Source organism: Sus scrofa, chromosome 14 (genome assembly GCF_054392235.1).
Source record: "Sus scrofa isolate SSC_HxYL_T2T_F1_AM1 chromosome 14, Sscrofa_HxYL_maternal_Yorkshire_Landrace_v2.0, whole genome shotgun sequence".
Classification (NCBI taxonomy): Eukaryota; Metazoa; Chordata; class Mammalia; order Artiodactyla; family Suidae; genus Sus; species Sus scrofa.
In genome coordinates this window covers 126,058,871-126,077,448 of record NC_139396.1, presented here as the reverse complement: position 1 = coordinate 126,077,448, position 18,578 = coordinate 126,058,871, and the positions used below count along the sequence as shown (strand labels likewise).

Sequence of the window (18,578 nt, the reverse complement as noted above, 5' to 3'; positions counted from 1 at the left end):
GGCCACCCCAACTAATAAACAAGTCAGTTCCATGATTTCTATCAACTTAGACATCTCAAAATTCTAAGCTCCAAAGGAAACGTCTGTCACTTTGGAAGGAGGCCTACTCTTGGGGGATGTGTGTTCTGGGTGGGGCAGATCCAAACAGCATTTAATTGGGTATATCTCATTTAAGCGAGGCCTTTCATTTAACACCTTCCAGTTGGACCTTCCCTCAGTACAAAGAGCTGTACCTCATGCTGAACAAGGGGACAAGTGGTCTACTGAAAGGTGTAGGCAACCAAACATGCATTATTAGCCTGCAGCATTGGCTATGCTGGGAAGTTATGTCCTGGTTTAGGGGGAAATGTGGATTACCGGTCCCCAAAAACTCTTGATAGAACCCACGGACTAGAATATGAACAGCAGAGGGCGGTGCAGCCGATTTCACAGAATTTTACCCCCTGGAGCCCCCAGGAGCTGGCCCCAAAATAAGATGAAACTTGCTCTGTGAACTCAACGAATAGTAAAATATGCTAAGTGTTCAGGGTTGGACTCATGGCTGTTTTCCATAACCTCTACTTTGGTCTGACCGTTAAAGTCCCTTGCGGACACTCTTGACCTTACAGCCTGGGGTGGGGATGGGATGGGGGAGTTAGGAGAAATGTAATCAGCCTATCAGGCTTTCCAAAACAATGCTTATCTTGGAATAAGTATTAAAATTGGAGGGGGATCACTCCCCAGGAAAAGAGTCTGGTTCTCCTTGCCAGTGACATCACTGACAAACACGTTACAACAAAGTTTGGGGGGAGGGGAGAAGAGTAAGAAAAAGAAACTAATTCTGTGGGTTAATACGAACCCCTCTCACTTCTCAACGGCGTTCGAACAATACTACACGGCACTCTTTAAGTTTCGCTTTAGGTCTACGCATCCAGGCCACCCGCTCTGTCCTCTCCCACGTATGGGCTCCAAACTTTCTGCCCCTCACCCGGCCCCCAGGCCGTGGAACTCCTCCCAGCACGCCGGGCTCCGCTTCCGAAGAGCCCCGAGGCTGGGCGCGGCAGGGCCGGAGCGAGAGTCCGCGGCTCGCGTCCTCCCCCAAGGTTGTCCGTACCTGTCCAGCATCTGCTGTAGGGCTTGGTCCGGCATCTTCCGCTGAGCCGGCGCACTCGCCTCCCCAGTGGGCCCGGTCAGGGCCGGGCCCAGGGACAATAGCACTGAGAGGCGGCGGAGTAGGCCTCAGTCCAGCGGCCGCCACGAACCCGCCAGCCAGCCTCCCGGGGCGGCTCCGCGAGCCCAGCGGTGGCGGTGCGCGGCCCGCGGGCGCCCGGAGGAGGCGGTGGGGAGCGAGGAGGAGGAGCCTGGGGCGGGGAGGCGGCGATCGCGGCCCGGGTTCCTGCCCGTCGGCCCGGGGTTCCGGTCCATGGACCGCGGGCGCCGAGTTGCTGCCGGCGGAGGAGCTACCTCTGTGAGGTAAGAGTCACCGCCTCCGTGCGCGCCGGGGTCACGACGCAAGGCGGCCCAGAGCAGCCTGGGAGATGTAGTCCTCGGACCGTCCCCGCTAGAGGCTGCACAGCCTGCCCAGACCACCGCCGCTGCGCCCGCCGCCGCCCGGCCGGCGCCCTCCCGTTTCCTTCCTCCAGGGGGAAAAATGTCCTGCGGGCCGCTTTCCAGGAAGCAGCAGGATGTGCCGCTCCACTGTCAGTAGCATCAAGGTCAGCCCTCCCTGCCTGTTTCTTTTCTCTCCGCTTTTGCGCTCAGGTGGGACCGAGCCAGGTGAGGGGTGGGGGCTAAAGAGCCATTTCTCAGCAGGGTCCCCAGTCCTGGCCGCGGCGTCCGGGCGGGCCGTGGCGGGGGTGGGGGTGGCAGAAGCGCCTTCTGAAGCTCTCGGCGCAGGGGCCAGCCTCTGCCGCATCTGAACCCATTTTGGGGAATTACACAACCCCCGCAAAGGGTCGGATGCTCTAGTGTTATTCCTGAGGGGTCAGGAGGACAGGGGCTGCCGTGACCAGATGGTTCCCACCCGAGTGTGTATGTTTGCCCCGGGGGATGGGGTGGGGGAAAGGGGAGAGGGGAGGTGGGATTGGGGGAAAGATTATTTTCTCCCTCTCTAGGAACCTTCTAAATGTGCCCGGGCTTTCAAGGGCTCTCCGATAGTCTCCAAATGGAACATGTTCGTGAATAAACAGCTCTTGCTTACTCAGCTGTGGGTTGTCAGGGGTGTTTGTTTCTCTCTCTGCTTCTGGTCACTGTTAACCATTTATAGGCGCCTTGACACCTCCAGGCAGGTGGATGGATGGATATGGAGGTGGGGGGGAATCAAAAGGGAAAAATCATAAATCGCTCCTTGGGTTGTTCTCTGATGTTCTAGGGACAGCTTTGGCGGGAGGAAAGGAGCTGTTGGTTAAAATGAATGCGTCTTTTGGACGACCTGTGGCGTTCTTTAGTGCAGTGATTGGTACGACGTCTGGTAGTTTTCCCTTGATTATGTCTAATTTCTGCCGCAAGAGGCTTGATTTTTTTTTTCTTCAAATCAAAATGTTTTTTAAGCTCTTTTTTTTTTTAACGTAGAATTTTACAATCAGCTCTTAATTCTGTTTAAAGTTTGCGTCCTGAATATATTTGAACTAGAGTGTACATTGCCAGGAAGAAAAACAAAAATAACATGTGACTAGAAGTTTATTTGGCCTCCAATTTCTGAAAGATACTTTTATGAAAGGCTTTAGAAATTTACATGACTAATTATAATTAATGCTTCCGCCTTTTTCTCATGAAATGAGAAGCAGGCCCTTGATAGGGGAGAGAAATAAGTAATTTAGGGTGTTTGATATTGTGAATGCCTATTTATTGCTACTCCTACTGTGTTAAGTCCCTTGCTGTGTGTTTATCTCTTAAGCAATTGTCAGTCACAGGATGGATGCATACATGCTGCTCAAAAAATAGAATTTGATCCTAGAATATCTATTAAATAGGTTAGGACAAACGCCATTTAATTTCATGATTTACACTAAAAGAAGTTCTCACCTCATCTTAAGATTTCTATTTGAATCCCAAATTGGAAAGTGATATGATAACAGTTCTATTGATAGCAGAATGGTGTGCAGATTAACCTTATTTTTTTTAAAAAAGAGTTTATATTAGCATCTTCATGAAAATTCCATTTCCTGGCTGTGTCAAATAATCCTTTGAAATAGAAAAAAAAAAGTTATTCATCTTAAGAGTGATAGCAAGAGAATGTATGTGTATGTATATATACATGACTGAGTCACTTTGCTGTACAGCAGAAATTGGCACAACATTGTAAATCAACTATATTTTAATTTTAAAAAGTGATTATTAAGAAAAAAAAGTGATCAGCACCTGACCTAGTAGTTCCATTCCTTGACATCTACACAAGAAAAATAAAAACATATGTCTACACAGAAGCTTGTATGCCAACATTCATAGCAGCATTATTTCTAATAGCCAAAAGTGGAAATCACCCAAATATCCATCATCTGATGAATGGATAAACCAAGTGTGGTGTATTCATACAATAGAATGTTATTAAGTGGTAACAAGCAATGAAGTTCTGATACATGTGAAATATGGATGAATCTTGAAAATATGATGCAAGTGAAAGCCAATTTCAAAAACTGCATATTGTATGATTTCATTTGTTTTTAATATTAAGAATAAATTCATAGAGACATAGATCAGAGCTGGAGGGGTTGGGGAGAAATGAAGAGAGATTGCTAATGGGTATGAGGTTTCTTTTTGGGTTAAGGAAAATGTTCCAGAATTAGAGTAGTGAGGGTTATACAACTTTATCAATTATATTGTAGTTTGAAAAGCAAGATAAAACAAAATTAGATTCTGGTAATGGTGGCACACTTCTGTAAATATACTTAAAATGAATTGTACACTTTTTTTTTTTTGTCTTTTTGCTATTTCTTTGGGCCGCTCCTGCGGCATATGGAGGTTCCCAGGCTAGGGGTCGAATCGGAGCTGTAGCTGCCAGCCTACGCCAGAGCCACAGCAACACGGGATCCGAGCCGCGTCTGCAACCTACACCACAGCTCACGGCAACGCCAGATCATTAACCCACTGAGCAAGGGCAGGGACCGAATCCGCAACCTCATGGTTCTAGTCGGATTTGTTAACCACTGCACCACAACGGGAACTCCGAATTGTACACTTAATATGAATTAATTTGTACATTTAGTGTGAGTTAATTTTATAATATGTAAATTACATCTCAGAAAAGCAGTTAGAAAACTAATTTGTTCCATATAAAATGTTCATAAAGATATCTAAAGAGAAACAGATAACTGATAATTCTTTATTGTCAAACATATATTTGTGTGTGTATATATATATATATATTTTTTTTTTTTTTTTTTTTTTGACTGAGCCCATAGCATGTAGAACTTTCCAGGCCACAGATCGCCTGTGCCATAGCAGTGACCTAAGCTGTTGCAGTGCCCACACTGGGTCCCTAACCTGTTGCACCACAGGAGAATTCCTAACTTTTTACATTTTGTAATTAGTAGGGGCAAAAATCACGATTAATAAAACTCATGAAGTAAGTCCCTTACATTTGAAATGGGTGACACACACAGCTTGTACTTCAATTTTGTTTGTCCACTTTGTTTTCATTGCTCTTGCATTTTCCAGTAAAACTTAGAATAATTGGAATGATAATTTACTCTCTGATTTTGAAGGAAAAAAGTCTTGATTACTTAAGATATTAGTCTGACCCCTTCCCCCACAAACAAAGTAGAAACGGACTTAGGCATTTTACATAGAGTTAAAGACTTATGGTAAATGATATTTAGCCAAGAGAGTAGCAACATCACAACAAAGAAATAGTTTCTTCAGTGCTACATTTTAAAATAGAAATTAATCTACTGAAAATATTTCAAGATTCTTCCACCCTCAGAATAAGAACAAGGATTGATAATGTTGTTTTCTAAAGAATTATGGGATATATTCATAATTTTTAATGGATTTAGAAATATCTGAGTATAGAGATGCTCTAGATATGTTAGGAAGTTTAAAGTAGTATATTACTTTAATGTTCTGCCATGACATTTGTTTTGAACCGTCTGCCAAAAGGAGCTCTGGAGGTATTCCATAGAGATAATATAAAATATCCGGGTGCCCTCTAAGAATTGTCAATTGCCAAATTTGGTGATAAACTTCAGGCTGAGTCTACATTGCGGGCCAAAGAATAGTCTTCATTAATTTATTCTGCTGACATTTCCAGAGGATTTATGATTTGCCTGGGTGCCCTAGTCACAAATTAAACAATACCTTTTAAGAACATACAAACTACCTAACAATACTTATTCTTAAGAAGAAATAAAACAAGGCACTTATGAAATACTATATAATGATACATGGCAGCATATGATGAAGTGCCAAAGTGAATGGCATAGAAATAAAAAGGGAAGTAGAAGTTTAAAGGAGACTGTTATGAGCTGGTATGTTAAAGAAAACTTGGTGAAACAAGGGGAATTTAGGCTCTACCTTGTAGCAAAAGGAGGAATTATGTAGATAAACAGGTGGAGAAGAATCTTGGGTCTGGATAAGGATAAAAGGTGTAGACAGAGGAGTTAACCTCCATAACTGGAACTGTGTGTCTCTATTGATAAGAGTGAAAAATATGGTTGTTTTGTTAAGTAGGGAATAGTTTAAAGGCCTTAAAGCTATTATTTCAACAAGTGTTTATTGAACAAGCAATATTTATGTAGACAGATACTAAGTTAGGCACTGGGATACAGTAATGAGCAAAAACAAGCACAGTCCCTACCTTTATTGAGTTTATAATGGGAGAGAGGTAATTACATAAATGTATTTTTTTTTAGGTTGCAAATGTAGTACATGGGGTTATCAGAAATAATAACTAGGGTTTTGACCTAGACAGGGAGGTCAGAAAAGTTTCTTTCTGGAAGTGTCCATTTTGCTGAGGCCTCAGGAAGAGTAGGAGTTAATTGGACAAAGGAATGGGAAGAGCATCCCAGGCCAAAGAACAGCATGTGCAAAGATCCTGTGGAGGAAAGTCCTGAGATGAAGAGGAAAAGCTGAAACAAAGAGGGGACTTGGGGGGAAAAATAAGGACCAAAAAGGTCAGTCAAGTAACAGACTATAAATAACTCTGTAGGCCAATTTAAGGAATTTTGCCCTTATCCTAGACTCCTGCCAGAAGGAGTTTAGACACAAAGGAAATTGACACAATTGAAACGCACCATGAAATGGAGAGTTAACTTGTAGTGGTTCCCAAACCTGCTGTGTCAGAAAATTACCCTGTATGTTCTGATCCATGTGCCCAGTAGTTGTGCTCAATTAGCTGTTTTTGTTTTTGTGTTTTATTTTGTTTTGTTTTTAAAAAAACAAGTTCCCTATGTGATTTTTAGACCAATGGTATCACTGCAGAAATACCACAGTGGCTGAGAGCTTCAACTCAAGCCTATATTTGAGTTTTAGCATTGCCACTTAGAGGCTCAGCAATTTGGGGCAGGTTATTGCATCTTTTAAAGCCAAAGTTTCCTCATCTTCAGGAGGAGAATTACACAACCTGTCTCACTGGGCTATTGGGAGGATTAAATGAGAAAATTCATTTAAATTGTTCAGGACAATGCTGGGTATGGCTAAGGTCTCTGTTGGTGTTAGCTCTTAATTATTACTAAAAGTTCTTGAATGAAGGTGAGATTCATTTAGAGGTATTAATTTTGCAGTGGTATGCAGGGTGGGTTGGGGACAAAAACAAGTTAGGACTGGCCTAGGTCTCAGTAACTTAGCCACGGTCTGTAACTATTTCAGAAGTTTGCTTTAACACAGCTATAAGTTCTTGAAGAGCCTTAGGTAGGCTAAGTAGTTCTCAACTAGAAAATGTTCCTGAGCCTCTTAAAGGACTTTTATAGGAAGACCTTGGTCCACAGAATACACTTTACTGGCTTTTAACATCTATAGAATTACTTTGAATTGACTTTTTCTTAATTCTGGACAGCGGCTTTATTGGCCACTTAGGACAATCTAAAACGTATCTGTCTTCAGTTTCTATACAGAAGATAGAATTTTAACATCTGATAGCCACTCTAATGGAATAGATATTTACAAAGGGTAAATAATTGCACAAAAAAAGTCACCCACTAATTAGTCTTCTTTTCCTCCTTGTAAATATTGTGGAGACCCATTGCTTTTCATTGTCATTGCTCAAATTTCTCTCCCTGGTTTAGGTATCCATATGCAGCGGTTTGTCAGGTGTAGATAAAAATCATTGGATAACATACCCCATCTTCCTTCTTGTGATCTTGTTCCAGAAATATCAATTTTATGAGAAAATGTATATATAAAGAATTGTTATCTTTTTAAAACAAATATGTCGTAGAGCAGCAGTTCTCAAACGGTGGTCTCGTAGATGTGTAGGACTCCCTGAAAACCTTTCCAGGAGGTATGTGAGGTCAAAGCTATTTTTTTTTTTTTTCTTTTTAGAGCCTCACCCACAGCAATGGAGGGTCCCAAGCTAGGGGTCCAATTGGAACTACAGCTTTCAGCCTACACCACAGCCACAGCAACATCAGGTCTGACCCCCATCTGCGACTTACACCACAGCTCACCCCAATGCTGGATCCTTAGCCCACTGATCAAGGCCAGGGGTAGAACCTGCACTCTCATGGTTCCTAGTCAGATTCGTTTCCACTGCACCACGATGGGGACTCCCAAAGCTATTTTTATAATAATACTAAAACACTATTTGCCTTTTTCCCTACATTGGCATTTACACTGATAGCACAAGCAATGGTTGATAAACTGCTTATATCTTAGCACCATTAATGATGCTGACATCAAACCGTATTAATGGTGATAGAGTCTTTACCACTACATACATGGAGTAAAAATAAAACAAAAGTTCGCTTAAGAATAATCTTGATTAAGCAGTAAAAAAAAATTTGTTTATTAAATCATGAGTCTTGGGTATGCATATTTTTAATATTCTGTGTGATGAAATGGGAAATATGCACACTTCTGCTGCATCCAAATTAAGACAGTTGTCTCAGAGAAAGCAGCTCACATGCCACACTATTTTTACCTGAAAGACAACTGATAGTAAAATTTTTAAACTTTTGAGCTGTTAAGAAAAAGTGAAAATTCACTCATTTCAGAATGGGAGAAAATTTTTGGAAATCATGTATCTGAAAAATGACTTGTATCAAGAATATATAAATAGGAGTTCCCATCATGGCTTAGCAGTCATGAACCCGACTAGTGTCCATGAGGATGTGGGTTTGACCGCTGGCCTTGCTCGGTGGGTTGAGGATCTGGTATTGCTGTGGCTGTGGTGTAGACTGTCAGCTGCAGCTCTGATTCGACCCCTAACCTGGAAATTTCCATATGCTGCAGATGCGGCCCTTAAGAGACTATGTATATATATGTATATAGGTTGCATCTAAATAACAGGTAGATAACCCAATTGAAAAATGGACAAAGGATCTGAATAGATATTTCCAAAGGTATACAAAAGGCCAGTGAGCACCTGAAGAGATGCTCACCAACATTAACCATCAGAGAAATGCAAATCAAAACCAGAATGAGGAGTTCCCGTCATGGCAGCAGTGGTTAACGAATCCGACTAGGAACCATGAGGTTGCGGGTTCAATCCCTGCCCTTGCTCAGCGGGTTAAGGATCCAGCGTTGCCATGAGCTGTGGTGTAGGTTGCAGACGCGGCTCGGATTCCGAGTTGCTGTGGCTCTGGCGTAGGCTGGCAGCTACAGCTCCGATTCAACCCCTAGCCTGGGAACCTCCATATGCCACGGGAGCGGCCCAAGAAATGGCAAAAAGACCAAAAAACAAAACAAAACAAAACAAAAAACCAGAATGAAATACCATTTCACTCTCCCTCGCATGACTATAAAAAAAAAGATGAATAATAAATGACATGTGACAATAAATGTTGGCGAGAATGTGAAAAAATTAGAGCTCTAATACACTGCTGTTGAGAAGGTAAAATGGTGTGGCTGTTTTGGAAAACAGTCTGGCACTTCCTTAAAATGCTAAACATAAAGTTTCCATATAGCCCAGCAGTTCTACCCTGGGTATATCCCCCAAAGAGATGAAAACATATGTCTAAAACAAAAACTTGTGCATGAATGTTCATAGCAGCATTATCCATAATAGCCACAGAGTGGAGCAACCCAAATGTTTATCAGCTGATATATATAAAAAATGTGATATGTCCATATAAGGGGATATTATTCAACAATAAAAACGAATGAAGTATTACTAAATATCATAGCATAGTCTTAAAAACCTTGAGCTAAGTAAAATAGGCCAGTCCAAAAGAGAACATATTCTCTTTGTATGAATTTTTCAGGATAGGTAAGTCTACAGAGACAGAAAGTAGATTAGTGGTTGCCCAGGAATGGGGGAGGTAGAGTTTTGAGGAATGACCCTTAGGGGTGTGCACCTCCTTTTGAGGTGATGAACATATTCTAAAATTGAGTGTAGTGATGATTTGACAATTCTGTGAATATACTAAAAATCACTCAAATGTACACTTTTTTTGGGGGGGGGTCTTTTTTGAGGGCTGCACCTGTGGCATATGGAGGTTCCCAGGCTAGGGGTCTAATCAGAGCTGTTGCTGCTGGCCTATGCCACGCCACAGCCACAGCAACACAGGATCCGAGCCACGTCTGCGACCTACACCACAGTTCATGGCAATGCCAGATCCTTAACCCACTGAGCAAGGCCGGGAGTTGAACCCACAACCTCATGGTTCCTAGACAGATTTGTTTCCGCTGTGCCACAATGGGAACTCTTCAAGTATACACTTTAAATGGGTGAATTACTTGGTGTTTGACTTATATTTCCAAAAAGCTGTAGTTTAAAATAACACCAGATAAAACCTTAAAATCCATTATTAGTTGATTTAATAACTTGCAGCATATCAATATAACAGTATTATATAGCTGAGCTAGTGAAACAAATGAGATATTTCTGTATTGGCCATAATGAAAAGTTGCCAAAGATGTAGCAGTCATCAGTTAGGATTCCCACCCCCCACCCCCTAGAAACCAACTCTAGTGAAATCAGTCCCTCTAGGGGACATTTGTTCATGTCTAGAGATTTTTTCAATAGTTACACTAGGAATGCTCTTGGCATCTGGCAAGTTGAGACCCAGGATGCTGCAAAACATACTATAATTCACAGAACAGCCCCTCACAACAAAAATGATGTAGCTCCAGATGTCAATAGTGCTGAGGTTGTGAAACCCTGAGTTAACTTAAGCAAAGGGAAATTCACTGGAAGGGTATGAGTGAGATCATAGGATTGAAAGTAAGGCAGGAGAACCCAGCTGGAAGCAGTCGTGTAGCAGACACCACAGAGAATCTTGCAGGAACATCCCATGCTCTCCTATGGGTTCATCACTGGAATGGATAGACTTCCTCCAATGGTTTTTATTCTGCCCACAGTACAAAATCTGAGGTGGGGGAGCATTTAATCAATCTTCCTTGCCGGTTGGCTAAGGGACGGCAGTATACCTTAACTGAAGGCAATTCCTCCAAAGGAAGTCCATCCACTAGCAAGCACTTATTGACCGTGTAGTTATGATCTGGGTACTATTTAGGTGCTGGGGATAGAGAAGGGCAAAAGAGACAAAAATGCTCTTGTGGAGCTTATATTCTTATGATGCCAAGTCAGGGCAAATCTTTAAGTAATAACTTAAAGTTGAATGGTTGCCAAACACCCAAACAGATAAATACTTATATGTTAAGTGAAAAAAAGCAGGGAGTAGATAGTGTGTACAGTATTCTCCCATTTACTTTTTTTTTTTTTAAAACTTAGCATGTGTGTAAGGTGGTTTCTAGAAATACATAGGAGATCTTTTTTTTTTTTTTAATTACCTCGGGGGGGGGGCGCTGGATATGGGGAGAAGAGCCTACTTTTCATTACCCTTATGATGTTTTTCATTTTCATCATATATATTTTTTAGTTGATATTTTTAAATTAAATTTTAAAAGAAAAAAATCCTTGGTGGAAGTGAAGGATGATTGAAGGCTTTAAAAAGTCGCAATAGGGAGTTCCCATTGAGGTGCAGCGGAAACAAATCTGACTAGTAACCATGAGGTTGTGGGTTTGACTCCTGGCCTCACTCAGTGGGTTAGGGAGCCGGCATTGCCGTGAACTGTGGTGTAGTTCACAGACGCGGCTCAGATCCCGCATTGCTGTGGCCATGGTGTAGGCCAGTGGCTATAGTTCTGATTAGACCCCTAGCCTGGGAACTTCCATATGCCATGGGTATGGCCCTAAAAAGCAGAAAAAAGAAAAAAAAAAGTCACAGTATTGTGGTTTGGTTTATTATGGAAAAACAGAAAGAAAGGAAAAAGAAAATATGACTGTAAAGTGGCTTGTAATCATTCAATAAATATTTGTTGAACACCTACCTACCTTAAGTCTTTTTTGGACAAGGTGGAGTATAAATAAGTAAAAAAAGCATCAGCCACATATGGGATACTCTGTGAGGTGCTGTATCTGGCACAGGATTGGAATTTGAAAAAGATTTAACAACTGCCCTCAATGAGTGCTTGTTGACATCTACTTACTCAACACCTAATATGTGGTGTGTACTGGGCCCTTTATACACATTATTTCAAATATTAACAATGACCTTATTAGGTTGATGGCTTTGTCTCTTGCATCATAGATGAGAACTTGAGCATTGGAAAGATGAAGTCATAGCAAATTAGTGGCACAGATGACATTTGAATCCAGGTATATTTCACTTATACTTCAGAACAGTGTATGAGTATTTGAATAGTTAAATAACAAGAAGAAAATGATTTCTTATTGGAAGAGCAATCAGAGGACTGCCCATGATTAATTTTTGAGGAGTTTTACAGGTAAGTACTCTAGGAGCTCAGAGAAGGGAAAAGAAGTTGCTGCGTATTAGAGTGGTCTGAGCAGGCTTCATTGTGGAGGAGTGGTTTGAACTAGGTCTTGAAGGAGGAGTATATGAATGTATAAAGAGAAAGGCAGAGTGCCAATCTTTACTAAGCAGAGTGCCATCTTGAATCTAGAAACATCCCACCTAATCTGCATAGCCTCATTTGAGAGATGAGGAAACAGAGACCTCCTCTCACCCCCAATCCAGCCAGGAATAGGCAATTAATAGGCATTAATTGTTGGTAATCTGATAGGTGTGAAGTGAAATTTCATTGTTTAGTCAAATGTTTACCTCTATTTTATAGCTTCTAGGTTTTACCTCTTGGGTAAGATGAATTAATGATAGAAGAAAAAGTATACATAGTAAACTGAAAGACCAGGATATACTCTTTTGGGAGATTAGATAATTCAATGTAAATAGTTTTCCTCTACTTAGGGAGTTTTAGGCCTTTATAAAGGTATTATAACTAATTTTATAGCCTACAGCTGAAATCTCAACTTGGTCAGCCTGAGAAAGATCACCCATTCGTTTATTCAACATCATTTCTTGAGCTCCAGCTATGTGCCAGACACTGTGGGAAACACTGAAGATACAAAGATGTGAATAATACATTGTTATATGTTCTTGTCATCAAGTTGTTTACAACTTAATGGAAGATACATGTTGTCATATATTTAAAGTATATGAAAATCTGAGCCAATACACATGTAGGCACTCCCTGAAACCTAGGAGTCCTTTTTGAGTCGTCCTTCTCCTTTAGCCCATCCTCCTATCCTTCAGTCATCACCAAGTGTCGTACATTTATCTCCTAAAAATCTTTCAAATCCATTTATTCCCATAACCCCTGCCTTCATCCCACTCCAGGTGCCTGTCATCTCTTACCTTGGACTATTCATAATTGGTCTCCCCACAGAATCTTTCATCCCCTTCAACTGATCTGACAATTGGCATTTCCAATCTACGCTTTCTTCCTTTGATTCCCAAGTAGAATGACTTGTTAAGAAATGTAGAACTGATCATGTTACATGTTTAAAATCCTTCTGTGGCCTGTTGAAATCCTGGTAAGAAGGAGCCAGTAGAAAGCATAAATTTAGCAATTTGGAGAAAATGGAAATTATCGATAAATTAGTCTTCCAAGCTTCATGAGGGCAGGACAGGAGCATACTTATTTTGTTCACTATTATATCCCCAATGCCTTGCACAGAGCCTGGCCCTTGGCAGGTGTTCAGTGAATTTAAAAAAGAGTCACACAAAAAAATAAAAATCATTTAAAGATCAAAAGAAAAGAAAAGAAATAAGAGCGACACTTCTAAGACTGGAATGAACGCTGAGACATTTCCCTGGAGTTGGAAGTATCAATACAAATTCATGATGGAGTTCCTGCTGTGGCTCAGTGGGCTCAAGGACCTAGTGTTGCCGCAGCTGCAGCATAGGTTGCAGCTGAGGCTTGGATTCAGTCCCTGTCCTGGGAACTTCCATATGCCATGGGTATGGCCATAAAAACAACAGCAACTGCAATGAAACAAACTCATGATTTTACAGATATAGATACATAGATATGTGCACACGTATGCTTTTAGCTCTTGTCTGCTCGGAGGGCCTAAGGCAGTTAATATCCCAGAACCAATGATTATACCTAATGCTATCTCCAATGAAGGGAACAAGGGCATTTTGGAGAAATTACTAATTCTAGACTGATAGGAAAAATACATGAGCCTATAACATCTGCAGTGCCAGAAAGTAGTGCCCCCAAAAATGACATGTCAGAAGGTCCTAGGAGTCAACTTGAAGGGACCCCAATGTCCAAACAAGGACATTTTGAGTAACAAAAGTAATAAAAATGAATTATAATCTGTAGAATATTATATGAATCTATCGAGTCTATGCTAATAAAAATAAAAGAGTAAATGCCACAGGAATAATTGATACAGACAAGAATCATTGATGGATGCTCAAGTTGGTGGGTGAAAGTATGTTGATAAACAGGATATTCACATAGTCAGAAAGTGTCTTCCCAAAGATATTTAGGTAAAAGGGGAAATATAGTAGCTTTACAGTGGAGGAATCTGGAAGACACTACCTTAATCAAGTGATCAAAGTTATTATCACCACAATGGGACTATTGCATATCATGTTCCTTCTGAAATTATGCACTTAGAAGGATACAACATGACTCCTGTGGTATTGTTGCCCAAAATGTATGACCTGAATTTGATTGTGAGAAAACATCAGAGACACCAAAATTGAGGGACATTCTACCAAATAGCTGGCCAATGCTCTTCGTGTCAAGGGCTTGGAGTTCCCTACTGGGCACAGTGGGTTAAGAATGAAACTGCAGAGGCTTGGGTCGATGGGGAGGCGTGGGATTCGATCCCTGTCCCTGTGCAGTGGCTTAAAGGATCTTGTGTTGCCGCAGCTGTGGCATAGGTTGCAGCTGTGGCTCTGATTCAGTCCCTGGCATGGGAACATCATATGCCTCAGGTGCAACCATTAAAAAAAAAAACTCGAGGTCTTGAACAACAAAGACTGAGAAGCTGTGCCATATTAAGGGAGACTAAGGAGGAGTTCCTATTGTAGTGCAGCAGCAATAAATCTGACTAGTATCCACGAGGGTGCGGGTTCCATCCCTGGCCTTGCTCAGTGGGTTGGGAATCCAGTGTTGCCACGGGCTGAAGTGTGGGTCGCAGACACGGCTCAGATCTCAAGTTGCTGTGGCATAGGACGGCAGCTGTAGCTCTGACCTCTAGCCTGGGAATTTTCATATGCTGCAGGTGCGGCCTTTTAAAAAAAAAAGGAGTCTAAGGAGACACGACCACAAAATGCAGTGTGATCCTGGGTTGGGTTCTTAGAAGGGACATTAGAGGGCCAGTTGGTAAAATAAGGTCTAAAAATTAGATCATAATATTGAATCAATATTACTTTTCTGATTTTGATAATTATACTTAAATTAACATTTAAGATGTTAACATTTGGAGAATGCTGTTGAAAAGCATAGGGAAATTCTTTTTTGAAACATTTTTGTAATTCTGAAATTATTTTAAGATGAAAGTTTTTTTTTTTTAAAAAAAGGTAAAATAAAACTCCACTTTTAATAGTTTTGTATTGTCCTTGCCTACTTTTATCTGCTTTACTTTACTCCCCACCTCGCTCTGACTTCCCAAATGAACTTTGAGCCCTAGCATGCTGGCCACTGGCTTTCTTCTTTAGTTCCTTGAATATGCCATGGCTCCTTCTCTTCAGATCCTGAAGGTAGGAAGAAACATGTATTCTTTTTGCCTGGAGCATACTTCCTTTGCACTTTATGCTTTTGTTCTTTAAGGCTTATTTTACTTACTCTAGCAAACCCCCTCCCTGACCCCCTCATTCAGGTCACAATATTATATGGTTTCGTAACATCTGGTACTTTTTCATAGTATTTTTATTGCAACTGCCATGAAATTATTTATTATGGAACTTACTGTTTCAAGTCTCTGTCACTCACTGGAAATTAATGTTTGTAGGAAATGAAGAGATCGTGTCTTTTTTTGCTCAGTGTTATTTCCCTATTGCTTTGCACACTCTCCAGGACTGCTTGAGTAATTAATACAAGTCATGCAATGGAGCATCCTACCCCACCCTGCCAAAAAAAACCTCAGTGTGGATGAAACTGACACAGGAGATGTTTTAAGTTTGGGGAGATGAAGGTAGGGGCCAGAATTGGTGGCAGTGATAGGAAAGGATAGATGGAGGAGTCTTATCATGGAGGAGCCATAGGACTTGATAAGGGAGGAGGAAAATTAAAAAATGATTCAGGTTTAATCACCCACTTATAAAGGCACACAGTTGAAATGGCACTTGAGTCACTTTTCCAGCAGTATTTTATGAAAGGATGTATCTAGGAGTACATCTAGGAGTTCCCTTGTGGCACAGTGATTCAAGGATCTGTTGTTTTAACTGCAGTGGCATGAGTTTGGTCTTTCGCCCAGGAACTTCTACATGCTGCAGGTGAGGGCAAAAAAAAAAAAAAAAAAAATTAAACATGAAGTGTCTATTTTTTTTTTTTTTTTTTGCTTTTGCTTTTTAGGGCTATACCCATGCCATATGGAAGTTCACAGGCTAGGGGTTGAATTGGAGTCACACCTGCCAGTGACCTGCAGCACAGCTCATGGCAACACCGGGTCCTTAACCCACTGAGCAAGACCACGAATCGAACCAGCAACCTCATGGTAGATTCTTTTCTGCTGCGCCACAACAGGAACTCTGAAGTCTCTATATTTAATAAAAATGCCGTATGTCCATGGTAAAATGCTATATTATGTGGTAGATATTAATTGACATGCTAATTAGTGTATTTGGTATACTAAAAATTACTAGAGTATTTTAGTAAAAATATACCCAAAACATTGTAAATCAGCTTTACTTCAGTAAGATTAAAAATACTATATATCCATGATAAAATACTGTGCCCTGATAAACATTAAATGATAAACATGACTGTATGAGAATACCTGCGTATCCTTTTGTAATGGGTACTATGATACTCCAACCTAGATCCTCTCTTCATGGGTGAAGGACTCTCAGCTGCTGGGAATTTTAGTTCCTGATGGTGTGAAGCTTTGTTTTTGCTGGTGTTGCATTAGGTTGCAGGGAACCGCCACACTTTAGTTAATCCTACCAGGAACCCGCAGCCACTGACTGGCTGATTTAAGATGCAAAGGCCCAGCTTCCTTGCTTCATTTGAGGACAAGTCTGAGGGACCACCATCCCAGCTATCACAGGTATTGGCTGAGTTGCAACCACCTCGGGGGCCAGTGTCTCCCTCGGACTCATCTGGCTTTCCTCATGTCATTGCAGGTATATTTGCCAGTTGTGTCCAGCCTCAAGAAATCACTTGCTTGGAGTTTTGTTGTGGCTCAGTGGGTTAAGAATCTGACTAGTATCCATGAGGATGCGGGTTCAATCCCTGGCCTTGCTCAGTGGGTTAAGGATCTGGCGTTGCTGTGAGCTGTGGTGTAGATTGCAGACGCGGCTCGGATTCCACATTGCTGTGGCTGTGGTGTAGGGCAGTAGCTAAAGCTCTGAGTCTACCCCTCAGAACTTCCATATGCCACACATGTGGCCCTAAAAAGACAAAAAAAAAAAAAAATTAACTTATTTGAAAAACCCGATCTCAGAATCTGTCTCCAAGGAACCTAACCTATGGCATTATCTAATGTGCAAAGGTTGCCATCACTGGAATGTCTTTTTGTGTATCTGGGTTTTGCTTTTGTTTTCTCCCCCGGATACACCCCCCAAATGCCCAAATTAAATGTACACCTTGATGAATTTTCAAAAAGAGCTTCATTTTTATCAAAGAAGGAACAAGAAGTGAGTTCCCGTTGTGGCTCAGTGGGTTACCAACCCAATCGACTAGTATCCATGAGCACTATGGTTCAATCCCTGGCCTACCTCAGTGGGTTAAGGACCCAGCATTGCTGTGAGCTGTGGTGCAGGTTGCAGATGCTGCTTGGATCCTAGGTTGCTGTGGCTGTGGCATAGGCTGGCAGTTGCAGCTCCTGTTCCACCCATAGTCTAGGGCAAGTTTGGCCCTAAAAAGAAAAAAAAAAAGAAAGAAAAAGAAAGAAAGAACAGGAAATAGAGTTTGGAGAACCAGCTCCATTTCAAACTTCCTTGTGGTGAAAACTGAGAAAAAAGGATTTGCCAAGGAAAATCAGAAGTTTCTTGGGTTTTAAAAGAGCAGTTTTGTTCTTTTGGTTGACTACAGTGTACCCTGAAATGAGAGGAACATTCTAAGTACACTTCATAATATACTTGAAGTGGGGAAAATAATGAGTATCAGAGGAGAAACTGAATGATTTCACCAGGAGGAGAAAGGAAAAGGTGATCCTCCTGAAAGTCAAATACCTGTAAATCAAACATGTCAAAATTTTGCTAAACTTTTGAGTAACCAAGATTTTTCTATTAATCCGTCTCTTTATACTACTCTTTTGATTTTGAGGTGAAATTTCAGAATTCCTCCATGGTTTTGTTTATCAGTGATAAATATATTTATGAATATAAATATTTGTTCAGTTCTTTTTGTCTCTTACCACCACCCTCATTCTCTCCTTCCTGAATACTATAGCTGGCGTCCTAATCAACTCCCTCTGTTTCCACTCTTACCCCCACCACAGCCTGGTTCTTCCACAGAACCATGGTGACCTTTTCAAGACATGCCACTGCCCTGCCTAAAACTTTCCAGGGGATTCCCATCACATGTAGAAAAAAAAATCTAAAATCTTAATTTAGCTTAAAAGGCACTCCACCAGATGGCTCCTGCTTACCTTTCAGATCTCATTTTGTACCCCTTTTTCCTTCTTGACTTACTCTCTAGCTATGATAGATTAGATATTCCTCTAAAGCAGGGGTCAGAAAACTAAGGGAGGGTCAAATTTTGCCAGCAGCCTATTTTTGTACTGCCAGGGAACTAAGAAGAGATTGTTACATTTTTATTTATTTATTTATTTATTTAGAAGGTTTTTTTTTTTTTTTTTTTTTGGGGGGGGCTGCACCCATGGCACATGGAGGTTCCCAGGCTAGGGGTCTAATCGGAGCTGTAGCTGCCAGCCACAGCTGCAGCAGCACCAGATCCGAGACGCGTTTGAGACCCACACCACAGCTCATGGCAGTGCCAGATCCTTAACCCACTGAGCA

General features: G+C 41.4%; 2 protein-coding genes across 18 annotated transcripts in view; one reads left to right on the top strand and one right to left on the bottom strand.

Moving 5' to 3' along the window:
• MARCHF5 (membrane associated ring-CH-type finger 5) overlaps positions 1-1,449 on the bottom strand; it is a 53,695-nt gene extending 52,246 nt beyond the window's left edge. For both annotated transcript variants that reach the window (XM_084994873.1, XM_001927572.6), the window contains exon 1: positions 1,094-1,449. Coding sequence is in view for 1 of the 2 variants with exons in the window: in XM_001927572.6 (XP_001927607.1) it covers positions 1,094-1,128 (35 nt within the window). In the remaining variant the exon portion in view is untranslated. The remainder of the gene's footprint in view (positions 1-1,093) is intronic.
• Positions 1,017-18,578, top strand: part of CPEB3 (cytoplasmic polyadenylation element binding protein 3) — a 196,789-nt gene continuing 179,227 nt past the window's right edge. For 11 of the 16 annotated variants that reach the window (XR_014826630.1, XR_014826625.1, XR_014826623.1 and 8 more), the window contains exon 1: positions 1,543-1,694. The gene's annotated coding sequence lies outside the window, so the exon portion shown is untranslated. Of the gene's footprint in view, positions 1,453-1,542; positions 1,695-18,578 lie in introns of those variants that run through there. The other 5 variants (XM_084994870.1, XM_084994863.1, XM_084994853.1 and 2 more) reach the window with 2 other exon arrangements.